At 51.1% G+C, this 22,692-nt stretch overlaps 4 protein-coding genes across 4 annotated transcripts; 1 reads left to right on the forward strand and 3 right to left on the reverse strand.

Annotated features, from left to right (window-relative positions):
- Window positions 1-574: 574 nt before the first annotated feature.
- ENH_00082000 (hypothetical protein, conserved) lies at window positions 575-9,404 on the reverse strand (the record flags this gene model as incomplete). Its single annotated transcript, XM_013582993.1, has 3 exons — window positions 575-7,402; window positions 7,558-7,822; window positions 8,923-9,404. 3 exons carry the CDS (start codon window positions 9,402-9,404, stop codon window positions 575-577), a joined length of 7,575 nt encoding a protein of 2,524 aa, XP_013438447.1.
- Window positions 9,405-9,586: 182 nt separating this feature from the next.
- Window positions 9,587-11,620, reverse strand: ENH_00082010 (hypothetical protein, conserved; the record flags this gene model as incomplete). The annotated part of the gene is made up of 1 exon (XM_013582994.1): window positions 9,587-11,620. One exon carries the CDS (start codon window positions 11,618-11,620, stop codon window positions 9,587-9,589), a length of 2,034 nt encoding a protein of 677 aa, XP_013438448.1.
- A 4,394-nt stretch (window positions 11,621-16,014) lies between these two features.
- Window positions 16,015-19,798, reverse strand: ENH_00082020 (DnaJ domain-containing protein, putative; the record flags this gene model as incomplete). The annotated part of the gene is made up of 10 exons (XM_013582995.1): window positions 16,015-16,607; window positions 16,867-16,957; window positions 17,105-17,150; window positions 17,288-17,381; window positions 17,674-17,731; window positions 17,958-18,216; window positions 18,424-18,622; window positions 18,802-18,955; window positions 19,214-19,301; window positions 19,515-19,798. 10 exons carry the CDS (start codon window positions 19,796-19,798, stop codon window positions 16,015-16,017), a joined length of 1,866 nt encoding a protein of 621 aa, XP_013438449.1.
- A 585-nt stretch (window positions 19,799-20,383) lies between these two features.
- On the forward strand, window positions 20,384-21,439 carry ENH_00082030 (cytochrome b5, putative; the record flags this gene model as incomplete). The annotated part of the gene is made up of 4 exons (XM_013582996.1): window positions 20,384-20,386; window positions 20,566-20,631; window positions 20,756-20,996; window positions 21,261-21,439. 4 exons carry the CDS (start codon window positions 20,384-20,386, stop codon window positions 21,437-21,439), a joined length of 489 nt encoding a protein of 162 aa, XP_013438450.1.
- Between the last annotated feature and the right edge of the window lie 1,253 nt (window positions 21,440-22,692).

Here is a 22,692-nt window from a genome sequence, read left to right on the forward strand (position 1 = left end):
TTTGTGGTACTGTGAGCACCACACTTCTACAGCACTAGCCAGAGGCACGTCCACGTCTGATCGTCGCGGTATTTTAGGGGCCCCTAGTTGAGCAGACTAGTCTTTGCGGCTGTCAAGCACGGCTGCTATTCTTTGGCTCTCTTTTTGCTAAGACAGTTGATTAGAGGCGGAGCGGCAAACTCTAGGTTTGTTGCACCGCTTTTATCCTTTAAAAAATTGTTTTTAGGAGAGGGTTTGTGCCTCCGAAAGCACCGTTTTGCATAAATGCGACGTGCCCATCCGTGGTGCGGGTGTAACGATGAACATGAATGTTTTTTAAGTGCAATGCGTTTATAGTTACATTGTATACACGTTTTGACTGTAGGTGTCACATTGTGTCTGCACATTGCTCGCCCTTCTTAGGACAAGACTCCTGGAGCCTCTTGGCGCATACGTTAAAGAAACAAATAACAACCTGATCGCAAAGCAAATACAGTGGAGTACGCTGAATCGAGCAAGGAAAGGATGGCCTTGCCCGCAAGCCGAAACAGCGCATGCAGCATTCCAGCTTTCTGTGCCACAGCTGGTGCCGTTGTCAATATTGCAGATTATGCAGTGTTCTTGTTGCAACTTGTGATGGTTTGCTGCTTGTTCTGTCGTGAGAGATTCCTCCGTCTGGTGTGCGGTGTCTTTCTGCACTTCTCTGCTGGGCTCTTTTCCGATTGGCTTCTCTTTGCTGCTGCGCTCGCATTAGCATCGGCAGCTCAGAAAGGTTAAAATCTGATGTCGGCGGCATTGTTGCCGAAGCTGCAGCAACACCTGCCACGGAGGTGCTAGCAGCAGGTTCTGACGGGGTAGCACCATAGCTCCTCCGATGTGTCACACCAGAATAAAGATGCTGCGGCCTCTCGCCCAATGCGTCTACGGGATCCCCTGGGGATCCCTTGGTCTCTTGTCTGGATAAGAAGGGTTTCAGTCTGTCCTTCACCTTGGCAGCAAAAGCCTTGGCCGCTGCGGGGGCCCCTGAAAAATCAAGCCTTGCCCCTCTTCTTCTGCTGAGGCTCCTGGAGCCGCGGGTTTGACACCCTTTGGAGTGCCCCCAGGTTCCTGACCCAGCGGAGGACCAGTGAGCGGCGCCCGATGATCCGTCGATCCCTGCATCACTACCTCTACGCTCCTTCATGTAATATCTTTCAACGAATTGAGGGGCATACCGGTGCCCGTCCCCCTCTAGAGAGCCTTCTGCACACCACGGAAAGGATATGCCGTGGGCTGATGGAAGTGTCGGCGCGGCAGCAGAAAAGTGTCGTCCCTCATGTCGATCCCTCTTCAGGTGGGTGCTCAGGACCTCAACACCCTTCTGCGTGAATTCGCCGAGGTCCGTATACGCTTCCTGCTGCCCTGGATGTTGATATGCTGAGTCCACACCAGCTGCTGAGTGTGGGCCCCTACAACCGGTCTCAGCTGAGCTCCTGCGACGGCGGCGAGGCGCTTTTTCATCCTTTCTCTCCTCGTCAGCTTCTGCTCCACCAGTCACTTGGTTGAAATTGCATTTCGTCTTATTTATCTCCTTCAATTCTTCTCTGACACCAGCACGCACTCTGCCGCTGCTGCAGCTTGCTGCTCTGTTGCTGCGATTTTGAGGGGCCGAAGGGCTGCCGGTGCGGTAAGGTGGAGCATCCGATGCCTCATTTGCATATTCGAGTGATTCTATCGGTCCATTCAGCTCAGGAGACAAGACATCGATTTCAAGGACTTCCTCGCCCTGTTTTGTGTTTACTATTTGGGCCTCAGCTGCTGTAGCCGTTGCCACTGCTGCGCGAGCTGCAGCCGCGGCAGCAGAGGCTGCTGCTGCCGCCGCTGCTATCTGCTGTCGGCCTTCTGCAGCTGCTAATGTGTCTTCGTCCCATTCCTGCTGCTGCCGCTGGGCCTCAAGCGGGAGAGCGAAGATCTCCGAGCCTTCTTGCGATCTTTCAACAGTAACTGGTAAGGTTTTCTTGTTGCTCCGCTGCTGCGGTTGCTGCAATTGATGCTGCGCTGGCTCTTCGTTTTCGCCGTCATCAATCCTTTCCCTTTCGAGACCAAATATGTCAGATAGTGGGGTCTCGACTGAAAAGTCGGTTTCCACCGCAACATCAGCTGTTTTTTCTTTGGGTGCCTCCTCTAATGTTTCCGCTGTTGCTGCTGTGCTTGCTGCAGCCATCCGAAGAAGCTGCGGCTGCTGGATGGCAAGATCTTTCTGAATTGTATAAGCATCCTCCCTTGTTTGCACTGAAGTTGCCTCGTAGCGAATTGAGGAGACGTCGCTTCTTGCTTTGTCCCCACAAAATCCAGAGGACGCCCCAAAAGGAATTCCATCCGGCATGCCGAAAACTTGGCGGTGGAAATCTGCGCCTACTTCCTGCTGAGTAGCCGTTGACTGAGCAGCACTAGCAGGTGCTATGCCTGCTACCGCAGCAGCCGCCTCTGTACACTCTTTCTCTCTTGCTTCAGTTTCCACCAGACCTGGATCCCGTAAGTCGTCCTCAGTGTGAACTCCAAATATCCCTGAACTGACTGTGCTGTGTTTCGGAAGGTTCTTGGTGCCTTCACGCGCAGAGTCTGTTGAGGTTTCCTCAGACCTCTGCATGCGGACTTGCGCTCGGCTACCTTGGTGTTCGTTTTGTGCTGCTGCTGTTGACTTATTTTCAGGTAACGCTGCACCCTCTAGCAACTGCTGGATAGGCACGCCTTCCGAGCGGTCAAGACCCCTATCATTGCTCGAATTCAAGCGCCTCCGCTGTCTGTCCCGTCGGTACTCGGAAAGGAATATTTGCTGTTGCTGCTGCAAGAACGCCAGCTGCTGCTGCCGCTCCTGACGACGCCTAGAACCCTGTCGTTCGCGTTCCATCAGAGATTCCAGCTCTGCCTCTTCCCGCCTCTCTCGTTCTCTAATGTTGTGCTGCTGTTGCACATCCAGCTGATGCTGCAACTCATGCAACTGTGACTGTGGCTGCCGCTGCTGATAAAGGCTCCTCAGAGAATGGCTGCTACGCATAGAAGGAGTGTTTCCTAGGGGCTCTTCCAGTGGAGATGCGGAGAGCTGTGAAGGAGAAATGCTCGAGCACTGTGCCCCTAGTAATGCAGAAGGCATGCGACTAAGCTGCTCAGAAGTGTTCAGTCCCATCGAAGACTGCTGCTGTAGCAAAGGCTGCTGCTGTTTCTTGCACCGCTGCGGACTATTGTTTCTGCTGCCTGCCAGGGCTCGGTCACCATTCAACGCCCTGGGGGCTTCGCCCTTCATGGGTGAAAGCTCGTCTTGCTGTTTTTGCAGCATCTCTTGCTGCTGTTGTTGCTGTTTTTCCATTTCTGTTAGGCGCTCAAATCGCTCTTGCAGCTCCCGACCCTTTAGTTTCTCTTCTTCTGATGGGGGGGAACTCCGCCCACCCATTAGGGCCTGTGTTTCCTGGTCACGTCTGAGAGGCCGCTGATGCTGGCGAGAAGCACTTGGTTTTCTACTCATGTCAACTGCTGACTCGGCTACCGTAGCTTTCTCAGGTGTGAAAGACGCCGGCTGTATAGGTAGGATGCGGGGTGTAAACCCCCGCGTATTGTTTTCAACTTGCAAACTGCTGGTCCGTATGCGTCGCCCCACCGCAAGCCCCTCATCAATCGAAGTACGGCCCACAATTGTTTGGCTGCTGCTGCTGTTTCTGCCTCTGTGCATAAGTCCTCTCCTGGGTATATGCTTTCCTCTAGATCCGCCTTCTATGGATTCTTGGAATTGGGACCTCTGGTAAAGAGGATGGTAGCTGTTGGGATCCATAGGAGTCAATGGGTATTGAGAGGGACCAGAATTTTCTATATTGGCAGTCTCATGGTAGCTCGAGACAGTTCGACTAGACTGCACTTCCGGGATCTGGGGCAAGGGCTGTCCTCGGGTAGCCCGGAAGTCTCCCGTGACCTCTTTGACGCCAGAGACGGGAGGCCCGCTCAAAAAAGGCAGTTCTTCGTGTGAAGTTGTCGCCTCTGGTCGTCCTGCTGCTGTTTGAGCTGCTGCTCTCGAAATGCTCTCAGTCGCGTATGGGTTTGTTCTGAAGGAGTGGAAGGAGTACGTCTTTGGAGTCACTGAGCTGCTGACAAGGCCTAAAGACTCGGGTGAGATTTGTCCATCGAGTGTGTCGCTAAAGCGTCCCTGGCTGTTGCTGCTTCGGTACCTAGTTGCTTCGGCAGCCCTCAAAAACGCGCGAGCACTTCCTGCTGCTGCTGCCACTGCTGCATGGGAGCGCTCCTCAATACTTTCCGAGACTCCGCCGCGGCGTCGCTGTAATAGCATGGTCTGTGGGCCTTCAGCTTGCTGTGATATTAACCACGTGGGGGACCTCACTAAGGGCGTTTCCCTCGCAGTAAGAGGCCCAGCCATGCTGCTTCCTGCGGATGTCCTGGTTGACTGTACGGAAGGCCCTTCACTCGACAAGACACCCCTAGAGGAGAGAGGTGCCTCCGAGATGGGCCCGACAGATGGGTACCTTAAGTCTAATGGTTCTAAGGTGGGCAGCATGGAAGGGTTGCAGACCTCTTCAAAAGGGACTCGCGTTTGCTGCTGTTGATCAGAGAGCTGTTGATTATACCGTGAAGAGCTAGCTGGAAGAGAATATGAAAGCATATCCATGTCACAGATGCAGAGCGGAACGGTGGGAGAAGCTGACGCACTCCTCGCTGCATGGGCCTGTTTTTGCTGTCTTTGTCTTGTGAGAAAGACGGAGAAGACAGTCTCTGCCTCTCCTTCGGATGCCGCGTCGCACTGTGCCTTTGTGCCTGGATCCCCTTCCGGCAAAAAGCTGTCGAAAGCTCCATGTGGGAAAAACACCATGCTGCTGTTACTACCGGTGCCAGCGGCAGACCGCTGCTGCTGCGCAACGTCACGTAAGAGCCTCTCCTGAATCGCTTCCGCCTCATCCTCTGCAATCAGTGGGCATCCCAAAGCTCCTCCAAGGGACCCTCTACTCTCCAGCGGTGTCAGAAGGTCAACAGAGTCTTGAAAGGGAGGTAGCGGGATGGCACACCCTGCTGTTGATGCTTCGGCGGCGGAATCAGGAGAATAGCTGAGCCCTTGAGGCACCTCGTCGGCTAGGGGTCCTGTCCCTCCCGTAGCAGAAGGCCTTGGGTGTCCAGAGGAAAATGCAGCAGCATCACCTGCCATAGCTGCTACTCCTACCTCTACCTCTGTTACCCCTGCCGCTGCTGCGCCTGCCGCATCTGATGCATCTGCTGCTCCTATGGTAAGGGCTGTTTTGACCGTTTGGTCTTCAGATAAAGGCTTTGCTTCCGCGGGTGTTGCTACTGCTTCTCCTTGAGTGGCTGCTTCGACAGGGCTCCAAGACCCAACTGCATCGTCCTCAGCTTCTTTAGCAGCAGGCACAGGCGGTGCTGCTGTCCCCTCATCTTGAGCAGGGCTAATAGTGCCACATTCCTCGTGTTTCTGCTGCCTTTGCTGCTGTTCCTCTTCTTGCGAAGGCCGCTGTGTTTGCTGTTGATGCAGCAAATCTTCCTGTTGCATTTGCTGCAATTCCTGCTGTTGTTGCTTCTCCTCAAGAGTTTGCTGCCTTTCATGCTGCATCTGCTGCTCTCTCTGCTGTTGCAATGTCTGGAACTCACCCTGCTCGTTCTGTTGCAGCAGCTGCAGCTGTTGCTTCGCCCATTTAATTTCTTGCAAGTGTTGCTCCAGTTCCTCCTGTTGCACTCGACCTAGTGCCTCCTCCTGCGGCTGCTGCTGTCGATATTCGTGTTGCGATTTCTGCTGTTCCTCGTGCAGCTGGTTCTGATGAAGCTGATTTTCCTCTTGCCACTGTTGCTGGTGTACCGGCTGCAGCTGCTGTGCCTGCTGTAGCTGTTGCCCCTGTTGCGTGCACTGTAATTCCTGCTGCTGAGGCTGCTGCTGCTGTTCGTTCTGTTGCTGCATTTCCTGCAGCTGCATCTGCTCCTGCTCCTCTGCCAATCGTACGTGCATCTCCTGCTCCTGTTGCTGCTGCTGTTCCTGTAGTATCTTTTGTTCCTCCTTCTGCAGCAGGTGTTGATGTTGTTCCCGTAGAACCTTTTGATCCTGCTGCTGCAGCTGCTGGCCTTGTTCAAATAGCTGCATCGGCTCTTGCTGCTGCTCCTGTCCATGCAGCCTTTGCTTGTGCTTTTCTTGCAGTGCTGTACTTTCCTCGTGCTGCTGCACTTGTTGCTGCTGTTCCTGCAGTGGCACCTCCTCTTGCTGCTTCTCCTGTTGTAGTTGCTGCAGCTGTGGCTCTGCCTGCAGTACGTTTTGTTCCTCCTGCTGCTGCTCGTGCTGCAGTTGTTGATCCTGTACTTGCAGTCCCTTTGTCCCATCTCCATGCTTCTGTAGATTTTCGGCGTCTCGCAGGAGTTTCATGAGTTCAGTGAGCTGCCAGTCGGTAGTCAAGTCTTTTCCCGCTTCTGTGCAGCTGTGGTACGTCGCCAGGAGCGCTTTCTTGTTGCTAGGCATCTGCTCCAGAAGCTCGCCCAGCGCTCTTGGTGCCCCCTCTTTCTGCAGCTTTGTGGCGAAATATGGTACACTTTCTAGCAGCTGAGGGTGCTCTATCTGGAGCTGCTCCAGCACCTCTGACAGATTGTGCAGTAGCGCCGCCTCGCAGTCAATAGTATCAACAGCCGCCACTTTTTCTGCGGAAGCCACTGGTGCCGTTACTGGCGAGGAGCTTTGCTGACCACAACCATCAAGCTGCATGTTGTCTCTGCTGCCTTCTTCATGTGCAACAGCAGGCAGAGGCGACAGAGCTACAGCTTCCTCTTTTTCCTCATCAAAGGGGTTCGCTGACTTTGACGGCATTGCTGCATCTACATCTGCTGAAGTTGTTGCAACTTTAGAAGGAGGCTCGTTCGCTCTTATGGTCTGATCATCTGCAGGGGCAACAGCTTTTCTCTCGTGATCCTCTTCCTTTACGGCTTCACTGTTTTGCCGCTTGCTGTGTGCTCTTGCTCCTTTGTTGCTCTTGCTACGGTGGCAGCTGCGGGCGGTCTTAAGCTTGCAGCTGTTGTTCTTCCTGCTCCTGTTTTCCTGTAAATGAAGAGACTCTGATGGCCTCCGCTGTCGGGCGCTACAATTTTCGGAGTCCCTTGTGGAGGGTCCCCTCATGGAAGCTCCAGAAGAGCGCCGCTGATCCATCGGTAGCGAAAAGTTGGCGTTTTTGTCTGAGCACTTCCTACAACTAGGCTCAGCGTCGTATGCTGCCTCCTTGTGTGGAGACAAACTGCGCAGGGAGGGGGAGTGGCTTGCAGTGACGAGGCCATGAGACATCTCACTGTCTAGATAGCCGCTTTGGCTGAATGCTGCAGAGTGCCTGTGGGCCTGCTGCTGATGGAGCTTGACAGGGGTTGAAAGCCCAGCACTCAATTCAGTTGAACCGAATGCTGCAAGCACCTGCAGCGCGCAAGCAGTCAAACGCAGCCCCAGACGCTTCCCGCATATCCCGCATCTCAGAATATAATGGATATCTGTGGGAGGACAAACACTGGTAAGGCACCCTAGACGGCTAAAATTTACGCTGTACGTGCCAGAGTCTGCAACCGCCGAACTTCCACGGCATCCAGCGCTCGACTGGCTTCTCTAGCAAAGGCTTTCGAATGCAGGGAGAGAAGAACTGTGGCCTCGAGATTGAGTTTCTGCGGCTCAGTTGGAGCTGCAGCAGTGGCAGAAGGCGAAAAACATATCTCCTGCAGTTTGCGCCGCTGCTTTTGCTGCTGGCGCAGAGCCTTCGGCAGCGGAGTTTTTATAGTGCCAAGCAACAAACACCAGAGGGTTTTCCCAGAGTAGCGTTGCACGACAAGGTAGTAGGAGTACCTGAAACAGGGAACACGGGGGACAACATGAAGCTCGGCACATAGAAAGGGAAGGACAAAACGGAGTCGTTGTTCCCGTAAATGTTTTCTCAACTACTGTACAGGCTTAATGCATAGTAAAAACCGTGAGGAAATCAGGAGGAGTCAGGGACTTAGGACTGTTAGAAAGGCAACAACAGACTTCGTCATGCGATTAGTGAAAAGTCTACGGCAAAGAGGTAGAGCATCAGGGTCACTTCATGTGCTTGCCCGTCGCCCCGTACCAATGGTTGTGAAAACAGTAACGTATACAGTCATAAAAAGTGATTTACGTGCACGCACACTTCAGTAGCAAGGAAGAGTGAAGATCTCCCGTAGACATCAGACTGGCTGAACCCTCTGCCGAAAAGGGAGAGGCACTGGGGCCCTGCTCGCCTCTTGCCAAGGCAGGCAATAAAAAGCCCAGCGCTCCGTTTATATATCAAAAAAGGAATGAAAGATAAGGGGCAATATGGAAAGACGAGATAGAGAGGAGGAAGCAACAATAACTGGTTCAGCTGGACACCGAGAGGGCCCCCATACAGCCACATTCACCAGCAAGATGACAAGTGTGGCCAGTCCCTCCAAAGACTTGTATGTGTAACTCAAACTCATTTAAATGAATGATGAATCATATAAATGTGAAACGAAGATTATGTATCAATGGTCAGCGCTCAAGGGCGGCGGCCGACTGTCGTGGCCTCATCGGCAATGTCGCGCACTGGTTCGAGTCGCGGTCGCAGATCCTTCGCGGAAGGTTTCACTTCGACAAGAAAACTTCACAGAGATAAAAATTATTATCGAAATTTGTGAATTCCATTTTCAGTGGGAAAATTAAAAAGTTATTTTCGGCTTATAGAGCCACTGCGAGTCTTTCAGAACCAAAGTAAAGCAACCATAAAGGCGGCAAACTAAATGGAACTTGATCGCACCTCCTCTCTTCCTCTTTCGCATAAACAAGGGGACACTTTGAAGCCAAATTAACATACACGTCTCAAGCTGAATGTCGGGGTACGTCTCTTACTTGTTGGGAAAAGGTGAGGGTGGCGGCTGCGTTTCATTCAGCATCGCATGTGAGCTTACGTGCTCTCGTAAGTGGCGCATTCGACGTCATAATGGACATTGAGACGGCCGACAATGCATAACTGAGCAGCAGGCTCGTCGGAATCACCTCCGGCTATGACGACGGCGGCGCGTTGACCAGGTGTGTCGGCCAATTTGGAAAATTTGTATGCAGCAATTTGTGCGCAAAGGAGCATGAAGTCCAGGAAAATTGCAACGAGAGACATTGCCAATGCCACCTTGGCAGGTCGTTTCTGCTGGGTCTTCACTGTAGGGTGTTTCACCGAACAGATAACAGCAAGTGCCCCCACAAGTGCCACCAGCTGAATGCCGGAGCTCACGAGGAAGAGGCGGCTATGCCCCTTCTTGTCCCTTGCTTCAAGTAGTCGAAGACAAGAGCCAAAAGGCAAATTAATGAGCAGTCGCCCACAAACAAGTGCAAGAGCCAGAAATATCATAAGACCGGCGCATTTGCCGTATCCCCCCAGACAGAACAAACACATCGCGACTGCAAATTGCACCCCAATGTTGAAGTTTCTCAAATTTGTGGCCGAGAAGACGCAAATCTCTATCGGTTGGAAAACGAAGCTATAGAAGCTACCAAAACCCAAGTACCCGAGCGCGAGAAAACCCACGAGGAAACCCAAGAACAACAGCGACACAAACAACAAAGTTCCAGCTGCAATCACAAGCAAAGCACAGTACCTACGCTAAGCATGTGCTGCCGAACACTGTCTTTGCAACTGAAGGGTTTTCTGGCGCGAATCAGCGAAGCACTTTTCCTCATTTTTCGTGCGTGAGAACCCGCGCAACAGTAAGCTGCGCAGAGGGAAGGAACGACTTCTGAGAACTTACTGATGCGAATATCGGCTTCATAGAGTCTATTATTCTCAAGCTGCTTTAGCAGTTCTCCTGCGTTGGCTGTTTGCTTCACAAGGCTAATAATGCACATGGCCACAAGCACAAGAAGCTGCAGCACTAGCAGCCACAGAGCAGTGTAGCTGCCTCCGCTGCTGCTGCCGCTACCTTCCATGCGGATCCTAAGCCCAAAGAGGCAGCAGAAGAGCAGCAATATCGCATGCGAAACCTCTCGCGTGCAGAGAAATATCAACACGTATATGAATAGGGAACCAAGAAACAGAGTGAAAATTTCCCACTTCGTAGGGAGCACCTCGACAAGACTGTCGGTTGCACTGGTTTTATGCTGCGCCTCTTCGCCAATGCCGCTTGTAAGCAACACCTTTGATGCCCCTTGCTCTCGCTCTAGCTTCCTCAAGTGTCCTTCACCGTATTCTTCTTCGCAGAGTCTCTTACAAGCTGTTAGGGTCTCTTTGCCTTCCAACATAATGCTTACGGCTCCATTAGCTTTTCTATTATCATTGTCTGCCACTTCAGCGTTTGTAGCTGACTCATCCCCGCTGGTTTGGCGATTACTATGCTCAGTTGCTTCAAATGGGTTTGTACCCAGCTTTTGCAGCACTGTCGTGCTTTGTAATGACTCCGGCTTACGAGGAACAGCCTCCTTCAGCCCGATAGTCTCACGATAGTCACTGGTCCGGGAGTTCTGAAGGCTTTGTCCCCCAGGTTCTGCTGCCAACACATCCGCTGGTGTTGCTTCTGATGGTTCTGCAAAGGCTGCCTGTGATACAGATTTTGAAGCCGCATTTGGGGTTAACTCTATAGTCGCTTCTGCCGCTGCTGGTGGTTTAGGTTTGTTCGTTGCTCTTGGCTTATTGCCTTCTATTGCCTGTGGCTCATCTGCTGCTCGCTGGAGGTTGCCTGCGTGGCCTGATTTATTCACGTGTCCATTGGAGTTGCCGGTCCCTTTCACGCCTTGTATCTGCTCCATAGGGCCCTTTTTCCTATAAGCTGCAGCTTGGAGTTCCTTGGACTTCCATGTTTTTAAGACTTGCTTGAACTCGTTGGTAGGACTGATATGAACGGGGTCGGGCTTCTCTGCGCCGGCTATGGAGCTTTCCTCTACATTAACTTCGGGCGTACGGGGGTTTGGAAGTGACGACAATCCTTGATGGGCAACTCTTGGCGATGCGTCCTTCTGTGTACAGCAGCCGCTCTCTGGTAAAGCATCAGCTTTCTCTGCGGCGTGGCAGGAAAATTGCTGGAAGAGAAGGTTATGCTGCAGTGCAGTTTCTATCGAATGCCCTCCTGATGCTGACAAGCTCTGCTCAGACACTCCACGACAATGTGATGCCTTGCCACCTACACAACGGTGTACAGCCTTGTGAAAAGCACACAGCTGCACAGATGGGACACTCTCTTGTGTCATCGGCTGTTTGCGTCCAGGACGCTGCAGTTGTGGGTGTACAGGAGGTGTCGATGGAATGCGAGGGACGCCATCTTGGACTGGTTCCGGTGCTCGCTGCCTTCTCTCAATAAAAGTGCAGTAAAGCTGACGTCGACGCTCATTATCCTTTCTCTCACTCAGCAGGAACTTCCGTGTTATTTTCCCGCGCAAAATACATGAGGTGGTATGCAAAGCGAGAGCACGGTAGCGCTCTAAACCCTTTCCCGCTGCCTTCACTCGAGGTCGCAGTGCCCTGGCCTTCTCACCCATTGAAACTTCAGGAGGTCGAAGCAAACATTTAATCCGCGACCTCGTAACTTGTAGATTCTGCCACATATGTGGGAGCATTTTTTTCCTGATTCGGTGGATTGGGCTCTGTTTTCTTGCCCCTGCAATCTGGTGGGACACTCCCATTGAAGAAAAACGGCAACGAACAGACCCGCATATCCTCTGGATCTCTTTACCAGACGACGTCAAACTTAAGTGCAAACGTCGTTTACTACTCTTGCTGCTCATTAAAGGGTTCCGTACGCCAGCTGCGTGCTGCGTGAGGCGCTGCCTTCCGTCCATAGACTTCAATGGTTTCCCTGCTAGTAACCCTCCTCTAATGGACCCCCCTGTTTCACTCTGGCGATCAGCTTGAACTCCCTGGATTCCAGCATGCCTATTAGAGGGTGTCTGAGAATTGTCTACGGACGAAATCCTCTCGGTGGGGAACAGTTCCATTTTCTTTTCAGAAGCAGCGGCACAGCTTGCGTCTGTAGTAAAACCCCACAGCACAAATGCTACTTCGGCCTATGCCAAGTTGTGCTAGCTGTAGAATCTGGCAAAAGTACTACATGGGCAGCCTCTGCGTATTGCGTAGCTTTCAATGCAGGAATGGACCCGCAACTCACTGCGGTGGCATCTCCTTGAACTTAAGTCAGCTCCCTGCTGCGTTCTTTCGTTGTTTTTGTTGCATACTGGATTGTTGGGACGACCAATATGCAGAACTGTCTGAGGCAAGGGTAAGGTGTTTGTTCGATTTTCTTTCGAGCACGCGGGGGGCTCGGACTCCTTGTGCAAGGGAGCCAGATACTTACCACTCAGCCGTGTGGGGAAGTAGGGCTCATTTCCGAATTTGGATGCCTGAGCCGGGCATTCGTCATGTGTTGAGCTGCAGATGTCTCTCATTGCTCCTGCAGACGTCTTCTCTGGAATCCACTGAAGAAGGCGTGCAGCGTGAGTGCTTCTTTCTGCACGGAACTTGACGGTGAAGGCACAGCGTGGAGACTATTAGGCATAATACTGCTGGGTATTCTCCATAAATTTCTCTCAGGTAATTCTCAGCATGTCAATGAGTGAGGGAGCTAAGCAGATCTCGCTCTTGTAGCATTGGAGGCACCCAAGGGCACAAACGCTGTCCAGCAGACAGCTGAAACGAACTGGTTTGGACGTTGACCTCTCGGTTCTGCCAAAAACAAACAAAGAAAAGCCCTATTGTAAAGGATTGGTGTAGGATACTCTTATCGTAAGGAAAGAGCGTCTGCATCCGTCACTCTTGTTGAGGAACAACCACCGCCGAAACGCTCCGGAGGGTCAGCAGGGACGTTGTGCCACCGAAAACTGCCAGTTGCTACAAACAAGGCAAATGCTAAAAAAAAGCTTAGTCTGCGCTCCGTTGTGAAAATTAAAAAATAGGGGGAAAAGGACTTTTCGTTGCGGTAACATCGCCCAAAGTGAGACGCGTGGGGGGCAGTCTGTTCCCACCGTGGCGTCGCGCCTCATCTACTCCTAGCATTCACTCATGTCTGCACAGCAAAATTTGCCTTTCCTTGGGGAAAAAGCACTCTTAACAGCTGCACAAATTTTGTTTAGAAAGTCTCACAGATTCAGACGTCGTTTTTGTCGTTTTTCTACGTCTACTTGCCCAAGGCACAGTGGGTGTGTCTCATGAGGCCACCGGTCCCCACGGACGCACACGGAGAGTAGGCAGCTCTTTAGCCGACTCCGATATGTTCAGATTTACTCCACGTCACCCAAAATACCTTTTGTAGCATATTAGCGGTTTAATTATCTCCGATGGCGGGTTGCTTCTGCGTAGATCATGCAGCGCGTTGGCCCCAGCGACGCTGGTTTACAGGCTACTATCAATTAGTTTTGCCTGCGCCCATCGCGGCATAGTAACCCTTTCCTGATAGAACAGCATCTCCAAGACTTGAGTGTGGAAAACTGAGGTACTCTCGTTTATTATCCCCGCTTGACTAGGGGCAAGTAGCAGAGCAACGTTGAAACCTTCGACCCAACGCTGAAACGCAGTTCTCATGTTGCTCTTAGCTGTACTTAATTGATGCTCTTCGACGAATCTTCCCTATTTGTTTGAGGAGTCGACGAAGCTTAGTAAGTTAATGCTGCTGCTGGTAGACATCGTAGAAGCACTCTACAGTTCGTCCCGAAGCAGCCAACAACAACCTCTCAGCCAACGATAGCTCTGTCCTCGTTCATACCGCTCTCGCCTGCCTACCATTGAGACGTTCAAAACTGTAGTGCACCTTATGAGTTGGAAAACTGCGCACTTTTGTGGACTCTTACCTGGCGAGCCCGTGCAGTCTCCCGGTGGATAAGCTGCACTACAACAACGTGAGACGTCTCACCACTAGGACATGCCTGTGACCTATCTGTTCTCTAGCCGGCCAGGAAAAAGTGAGTCCACCCTGTTTCTTAATCTCATTACATCCAACAGGCATTATCAATTCGGCAACTCTCTTTTCAGCTCTCACCCGAGATCTAGAGTAACAAGGGGATTTCTCTTGTTTACAGTCTACGACACTGTATAGAAAAATAAATGTCACGGTTATCTTCGGTTTTCCAGCTGAGCGCTGCCATGAGTCCGTGCTTACGCGCAGAGTCATAAGGTATTCATTATACCGCATGCAGATTGCTATAGTCTATTCGCGGTCTATCGTGACATGAAGCACGAAGCTGCATGCATCCTCGCGATACATCTTAACACTAACTGCTGAACCAGCAGGCAGTGCAGCTTGCTGCAGCAACAAAAATGCACTGACAAGTATGTTGTAAGTTATGCTCCTGCGTTCTTCATATTATTTGCCACCAAACATTGAGGCGATGAAGGGCTGGACAGTGGACCAGGCACCAACGCCGAGGGAGAAGAGCAGCATGCCGCAGAGAAACTTCTGCGAAAGCGAAAAAGGATCATACAAGCTTTCATTAAAGACAATGTGTTACCCGTACGGTCCGTACCCACCACGCAACTAAAACAAGTTATTTTGCGCAATGCTGAGATACGCCCTTTCAAGAAAAACAAGGGAACCAGAAAGCTGCGTGCAAAGAGCTGTGCAAATCACCTCAGCGGTTATTCTGCTCCAAACAAAGAACACCAACGCTCCGACAGTTATCAGTAATCCAATCTGAGGACAAAAAAGGCCGCTAATTCGGAATCGCGAAACAGCAAAAGATGGCAGGTCAATAATGCTACATGGGCAAGCGCTCCAAAGAAAGCCGGTACCTGGATGCCCCATCCTCCTGATTGAAAAAAAGACCACCATGGCCGTTGTTCACTTGGAAGACACCGCCTTGCGAATTCTTGTCCTGCGCAGTACTGTGGTAGCTCAGAGAAGGAAATCCGGGAGTCTTCATCATCGTCATCCGGGGAGCTCTGTAATTCATCAAGCGTTTGGTAAAGGCGGGAATACAGGCCCTCCGCGCTATCTGCTGATGCCCCACTTTCTCCCACAAAGAGCGCAGGCAGCGGAGCGATGCGAGAGCCTTCCAAATCCAATAAGAAGACGGGGGAATCATCAAGCTCTTCATACCTAAGCCTGTTAAACATAGTGTCTTTCGGCAGGCCAGGTAGTGACGGCACTGCTGTAGGTTTCCCTACGGACAGTCGAACCTGAGGCAAAAGACCGAAATTTGCCTAGACATGGCAACTCAGCTACTTAGTCACTGGCATTTAGATGCGACGATATGCACACAGAGACATCTCTGGCGACGTCAGAGGGCCTCTGCTCCCAGAAAGAGCTAGCATCCGACCAACTCTGAGGAGTACTCACGACTTGAACGTGAATTATTTCCTCTTCTATGTCGTCTGGCTGCTCGATGTGCAGATCATCAGGCTCCTTCGTGTCCATGCTTGATTCCACCTCCTCACTTGCCCCTCTGTAGAAATGTGTTTTTTCATACTCTTTGGCCTTCTGCACAGCGCGTTCCCATACTTTTTCCAAATTTTTCTGAGGATTGTCTGAGTAAGAGAATGAAGGTAAGACAAGGCCATATCATGTAGATCAACACTCGGAGCTGATGAAGCCTGGAGAACTGTACAGCAACTCATCTCCCTTTTAAAACAACATTGACATTTCTGCAGCCTTTGGCTCAACACAAAGGAACCTCGTGCTCTCGCTTTACTGCACTTCAAGCGCAGCAAGAGCGCTTGAAGGTCCTAGGTCTTCAGGCGCCAGCAAACTGACCTTCAAGGTACTTCTGCTTAGAGATGTTCAAGAGGCTCTTAATGCGAGCAAGATCAAGGGTTTTTGGTGCTTGGCTTGACTGCCCGCCGGCAATCCCTTCCTCGGCTTCTATGGCAACCAGGCAAAACACCCGTCTCTGCAGAGAACCTTTGCAGAGACTGGCGCTATTTTGCTGAAAGAGAAAAGGTTGAATGCTCTGAAGGACACATGATACAACCAGAAAACACAAGAAACGGGAAAATAAAAATCGGCGATTTCTATCTTGACTCCGCTGCACAGAGGCCACCTTCAATTTACTGACGCGCCAAAATGCATGAAAAAAAGAGGAGTCAGAAACGCTCAAACGAAACGCCCGCACAGACCGCTAAATCGCTTGGCTTTTTTTCCTGCGCCTACCTCTTTGAAACGATCCAAAGCCAGAGCCAGAGCAGTAGACGGGTTGAGAAGCTTTGACCGGACAGTATGCAAAGTGGATTGAATCCGGGAAATGCCTCTGCCTTCGTCAGCAAAAAGCAGGATGTTCGAGCTAGACGTGAGGTCTTGTTCGCGTAGCTTCTCCCTGTGTACAGGGAGTTTCAGCGCCTTGGCTGACGCACTGTTGGGAGGCAGTTGCCTAACCCACGTTGGCGGGTTTTCGATAACATTAATCAGCTCTTCCTTTTCGCTTGTCAGGATGGAACGTATGTTAGAAAGAAAACAAAAATTGAACAGATGCTTGTTTGCAAACGCCGCATGCTTCACTAGGAGTGAAGGCTTGCTTGCTGAGGCAGCAGAAGGGATGATTACCGCTTTATATTGCGCAGCAAGCGGCTGGGAAGAAGCCGATGACGACAGCCAAGACTTGAGCAGCCGAGCTGAGGCAAAAAGCACAAATTTCGCAATGATAGTCCGTAGTTGCCAAGAGGCACGCAGGCAACTGATAGGGAACGCAGCTTCTCCGAAATTGTTTCGTTCAATAGGCGGGAAACGGCGAGAAAAGCTCCTCCCAAGCACGATGTATCCGCATCCGCGAGATCCCGGCACGTTTCGACGTATATTTATATAGAATAGGTCAGCAACCAAGTGTTTTCTTGTCTGCTTATCAAGGCGTGTTGTAGCTCTCATCAGACCGCTGAGCATTTGCCGCAGCCTTTGACCCAGGAGAGCAGCGTAACATATTGCGTTGTGTCAGTGAGTTGCAGGTTTCCCTACCACTATCAACAACATCAAGGCTGGAAGGGAAGGCGTCGGCGATGAAGCGGTTCAGTGACTCCACAGAAGGGCGTGAGATATTAGGATATTGCTGAAAAAAACACATGCACTGAATGACTGTTCTCGTTCGTGCATCGTCGACTTTTTTGCCGTCTTTCGTTCCTGCTAAGCCGCCAACGCCGGATCCGGCTACTATTCTAAAAAGGCGCGTAAAGGCTGTTCTTGTCGCCAGACGCACCTCAGGGTGCATGCCGGCGGTCAGAAGCAAAATCGCTGGGAATATTCTGAGAGCAATCAAAGGAGTACACATGCAGCTGCCATCAGAGCTGGTTGCCCAAACCCCCTCTTCTCTCGTAGTAGCCTCGAACTGACAGCATGTGCACACAAGCTACGACGAAAGCGCATGCACAAATGTACGCACTTGACGTTGATAGGTAGCTTTTTCAAGGCGTCTTTGCCTTTCCTTCCCCGGACAGAGATGACGCCAAATTTAACATACTTGCCCAGCGCCCGTGCTGATGCGAAACAGATCGTATGCATTCCAAATTAAAATCACGACAGATGTCACTTGTTGCGCCAGCGCATTCATGAAGTGAAGGCACCACTGATAGAAGGGCGATTGACCTTTGTCCCGCGAGCGGCCGGTCAGATAAAAACTTCACAGGTGCACTGTTTAGATGGGCCCTTCTATCCTCATGGGGCCACGGCTACTTCTACCTGCACTTGGCGGCCTGAGCAACTCTACGTCTTCGCCTTATCATGCCACAAAAACACCAAACGGGGATACAGCAAACATCGGATGCTCACAAGATTCCTGCCACATCTCGTAGACAGACTGGCTCCAGTCATCCTTGTCTTGATGAACCTGAAAAACGAAATTATACACGTAGTGCAGAGAAGAGATAGCATTCTTCAGCTCGAAGCGCCTTGAAACCCTTGCTGCACTGTCCTTGAAGTAAACGAGTCAAAAGGAGTTGTGCAGACCCTGCTTCCCATGTGCAGATGGTGACGCCGATAAAAAAGCAAGACCAAGTCTCCGTTCATTCGCTCGTTTCACTTACAGCACACTTATGCCACGCACTTAAGCTCACCATGATAGACCACACGTTCTTCGTGTCAGAGGTCGGGGGAAACACGTCGTTAGGTCCTAGGTTGGTGAAATCAACTATCCCCTGGGAAGTGACCTTCACGTTGGCATATTCTTCGCCTTCTGCGCTTTCTCCCCGCTCCCCTGCTTCGTCATCTACGCTCGACTTTCTCTGTTTTCTCATCAGATATTCGTACGCAGCTGCAATCTCCTGAAACCGTTGTTGGCAGTTAGCACCGCAGTTTGGGTAGCGGTCAGGATGCCTGCAGATCGTTCATACGCCCTCTTATCACATTAACTGTTCCCGGCATCACAAACAGGTGATGACCTATATACAATTCCACTAATACGCGCTGTGTCCGCCTACACTGCGAAGTGCAAAAACCTTGTTCACAGCAAGCAAATCACATTACTCTAGTAATTTACGCAGCGACTACCCTCATGATGGGGAGTGCACTAGCATTACGCACCACCGAACAGAGAGAGTCCTGTATGATCTTCTAATGTCGCTTTCTGACGCTCCATCTTCCAAACCCAGAACACTGAGGTAGTGCAGTCGCTGTTCTCCGCTCACATCGCCGTCCATGCCATAGTATTCTTCCAGCGCTCTTAACACGAAAATGCCTGGCATGTCCGCCACACAGCAAACCATCACGCACTGCGCCATACCTAATACGGTAAATATCCAGGAGCATGCCTCGTCTGCGACATTTTCCCCCCTTTTTCTTTCACGTCAGTCCTCATCGCCCAAATATTGTATCGCTCAGCACAAGAACAAATGATCGAAGGAGCAGTCACTGCGATAACCATCTTTCATGCAGGCGCATCAGCCAGTTTTTCAGCCCTACCGACGATAGCAGAAAGTACTATGATGTACACCAGCCAAGAGGCAACCCGAGACTTAATATCCCTGCCAGAAACGCCCTGGAAAAACTCAGAGAAAAGAGACCCTTTGAACGCTTTCTTCTGCTTGGCGTGCATATCTCTGTTCCGGCTGCGATCCTAACGTAACAGCCACATATGCAGCAAATACAGCTGGTCTTCTGAGCACGCACGTAGCTTCTGGTGGAAAAAAAATCTGCCTTACGGCAAACGCGCTCCAAATAAAGCAGCCGCCTGCCTATTCCCCAACTGTGTTTGTGGTCTGTCTCGTCTTGATACTGTGCACATGCTCTTCGTCCACGCACAATGTGGCAGCAGCGCAAGCACTAGCAACACAGCAGTATCGAAGAATGAGTAAATGGGTACGTCAAGCCTCACTTCCTTTTTAGTGCGTCTCCGTTCTCTCTCTTTCCTTACTCTTTCCTGATCACCCGCTTCATTAAGCGTGTGTCCACCCGACCCCAACCTGAAGAGGACACGAATGCGACACGGAACAGTAAATCACGTGAGCCACACAAAAGAGGAAAGAACCTACAAACCAGCACTGGCAGAAGCTGGGTGTGCATGATTAACTCAATTAAGCAATCGGAACTAAACTTTTTCCCGAAGCTTGGGCTCTGCCCCGAGGTGGTGCGAACTGCTGACTCGGGACGAAACCGACACCAATATGATAGCTCACAAATTTACGCTATCATCATTATCTGACTCAGCAAGTGCTGCAGCCTTCGAAAAAGTATCCTTGGTGTTCTGTCCTTTCTCGTTCTGGAGACCTTTGCGACTGTTAGATTGAATGTTGCGAGAAGCCATTCGGTCTTCAGCGGCCGGTGTGCCTTTACTAACTCCTGTGTCTTCAGATGCTGTGCCACGCCGGTGCAAGTGCTGTTGGAGGTCCTTAGGACCGCCAGAAGATTCACCCTTCCCGTTTGCCCCCACAGCCTTGCCTTTTCGCTGCCGTGTGCCCATTATCGTCTCTTCGCTTGCCGCTACAGTATATCTTTGGGATTTGGCAGCTGACACAGGTGCATATAAGTGCTTGAGGGCCTCGTAAGGCCCCTATGCTTTTGTATTCTTGCAGGTTTATAAGAGGACCAGAACGTTCACTGTTGGTCTTGCGAGTCTAGCAGTCCGTGGTTGTCTTCGTACGGAAGCTGTTTTAGCCCACCACTAAAGCCCGAACTGTCATCTGCCAGGAGGGGCTCCTCAGCTGCTGCACAACAGGCGCTCACCGGAGAAAGGATTACAGTGCCCGAAATGCCATCGGCCACGGAAGGGACCTCAACTGGTGCGCAAGCAGCACTCAACCTGGAAAGGACTACAGGGAAGGACTCTGGAGTATACTACTTGAGCGCTACACAGTTACGGACACTTAGAAGAACAGCAACCCCCTGGGTTACGGCCGCACAACAGCATGGAGCAAAGGACCGCGTCAATATGCCTGGGTGATTTGTGGGTTTTCGCTCGGACAACATGAGACCCTCTCAACAATCGTTCTCAGACGTGACTGTCGCTACGGTTATTGTCAAGTAAGCGCGTCTCTTTCTATACAGAATGGTATGCTCTTCGTGATGTAAGGGCTGCAGCTACTCTGCAGGAGACGCCTCACCAAAATGTCTTCAGAGCCGAAGTCCACATTCCTTCTCTAGATGCATATTGATCCTATTAAAGGAACTAATCCATGCATTTAGTTAGTTGTCATCCACTTAGTACTTGATAATTTGTTCTATTTCTAGGCAGAGACAACTTGCTGCCCTGCGCCGAAGCAACAGGACCCTGCTGAGAGCGTGGCGGCGGCTCCCGTAATGACCTCCTCCAGCTTCAGAGGCAGCATGTCGCTCAAGGCTGTCCCTTAATTTGTTGTTTTCTGTCTGCATGCTTCTTTGTGAATATTTTTTTTCCGTGTTTGTTTTCAACGTTGCCCAGGCGCTGACGGCGTCGAGTGAAACAAAGTCCCGCAAAACAAAGAAGCCCGAAGCCACCCTCCCCAACCCGCTACTCCTCATCATGGAAGAGCTGCTCAAGCTGCCTGAGTTTTCTTGGGAGGAAATCAAGAAGCACACAGATGCACAGAGCTGCTGGTGTGTCTTCCATGGCCTTGTTTATGATCTTACCAAATTCCTTAAGCTCCACCCAGGAGGCTCCCACGTCATTCTCGAAGTTGCAGGTATTCGCAATGAAACATCCTCATTGAAACCGTCTCCACGTTCTAGGTGTCTTACTGCACACTCATATGTCTCTGCTGACCTTACTTAATCATAGTTCTTGCTGATTGCTCTAGACGAATCAGGGCCCACCTTCCCTTCCCATTTTCAGTCGATGAATCCCTGGCCACTCCCCCGTGTAGCCTCTCTGTGAGGGGCTTGGACATTTTACATCCACAAGAGCATGGGGACTTTTGCGTGCATGTGCTATGTGGTGGCACTCTCAGGGCAAGATGCAACTGACACGTTTGAAGACATAGGACACACTTTAGAAGCACGCATCATGGCAGATGAATATATTGTTGGAAGAGTCAAGGGAGAAACTAAACTGCGCAGGTGCAAGCCGGAGAATGTGAAGGAATGCTCTGCGAACGCGGTGCGTCCTAGTACTTGCTCGAGCCAGTAAAGCACAAGCCATTTACGAGGAGCGGCAGGTTGTGTTCGTACCATTGTATTAAATCCTGTTACTTTCACTAGTTTCACATTTTCCAATGGGCTATTTGTGTTTGCTTGCGGGCCTGCAGCCACCGCGAATGAGCAGGGGAAGCGCGTCTACGAGTCTTATCGTTGTTATGATTGTTGTGGCTTTGATCGGAATATGGGCATATTACCAATTTCAAGATGACGGCAGCACCTTGCACCAGCACTTCTCCACAGTTCCACAACAGAGAGTTTAATAGTATAAGCGGCTGAGTTCAGCTGCGTGCTACGATGAGCGCAGAGCGCAATCGCAGCCCGTGAAGTGTGCAGTTTATGAAAGAGGTACAATGGTGAAAGGCACAGGGGACGGTTATCTGGCTGGGTGCCTTCTGCTCCCGAGCAAACAATGATACAGGCGGAAATCTTCCGCGTGACTGTCCATCTTAACGACGGATGACTCCAGTGTAGGGACCGAATTAACGTGATTCAATGTAGAGATCTACCTAACTGTAGGGGCAGTGGTGTTCGGATAGAGCCACCTTTCTGTTTAGAGGGAAGCCGTAACTTTAGTAAGGTCAGCTGGCACAGTTGAGAGCTTCCTGCAAACTCGCAGGTGCGTATTGTTTATGTGGGGTCCGTAAAAACAGCGGAGCGTCTGGGCTGGGCGTAAGTGGACGTGCAAATTGTGTTGTCTCAGCCCATACGCAGTTATCTGCAACAAGTCGAAGCCCCTTCGCAAGAAGATGAAACACCACGCAGTTAAGGTAGAGCTCTCCTCCAATAGTGCGCAGGGCTAAATTTTTACTTGTCACTGTAGTCATACAGGTATTGCTGTCTGGTGAGCCGGGGTAGACGGCCTACGCGACCGGCTACACGGAGAGCCAAAGAGCTGTGCATACCAAGCCATATATATATATATAACAGTCGTTTGGGTTTGTCCCTCATCAATGGATACGTGGTCCTTTCAATCTGTGCTTCACATATGGCTTCGGCAGCAGCCGCCCTATCCTCCCGCATGCCGAAGCAAAGACCTCATTTGAAAGCATTGGCCGCTCAGTTTCTCTTACCATTAAAATATGCGTATTCTAACAAAGAAAAATACAGAGGGGGAAATTTGTGTAGAGGGCCTTGATCGGTTACGGAATTGCATCGAAGCCTGTGGCACCAGCCCAAACTTGCATGCTGTTTGTGAGCTTGACCCGGCAGCTGCGGTCGTACGCAAGCCATCTTAGCGTGTTT

The sequence above is a fragment of the Eimeria necatrix genome, genomic scaffold, assembly GCF_000499385.1.
Source record: "Eimeria necatrix Houghton genomic scaffold, Enh_scaff8, whole genome shotgun sequence".
NCBI lineage: Eukaryota > Apicomplexa > Conoidasida > Eucoccidiorida > Eimeriidae > Eimeria > Eimeria necatrix.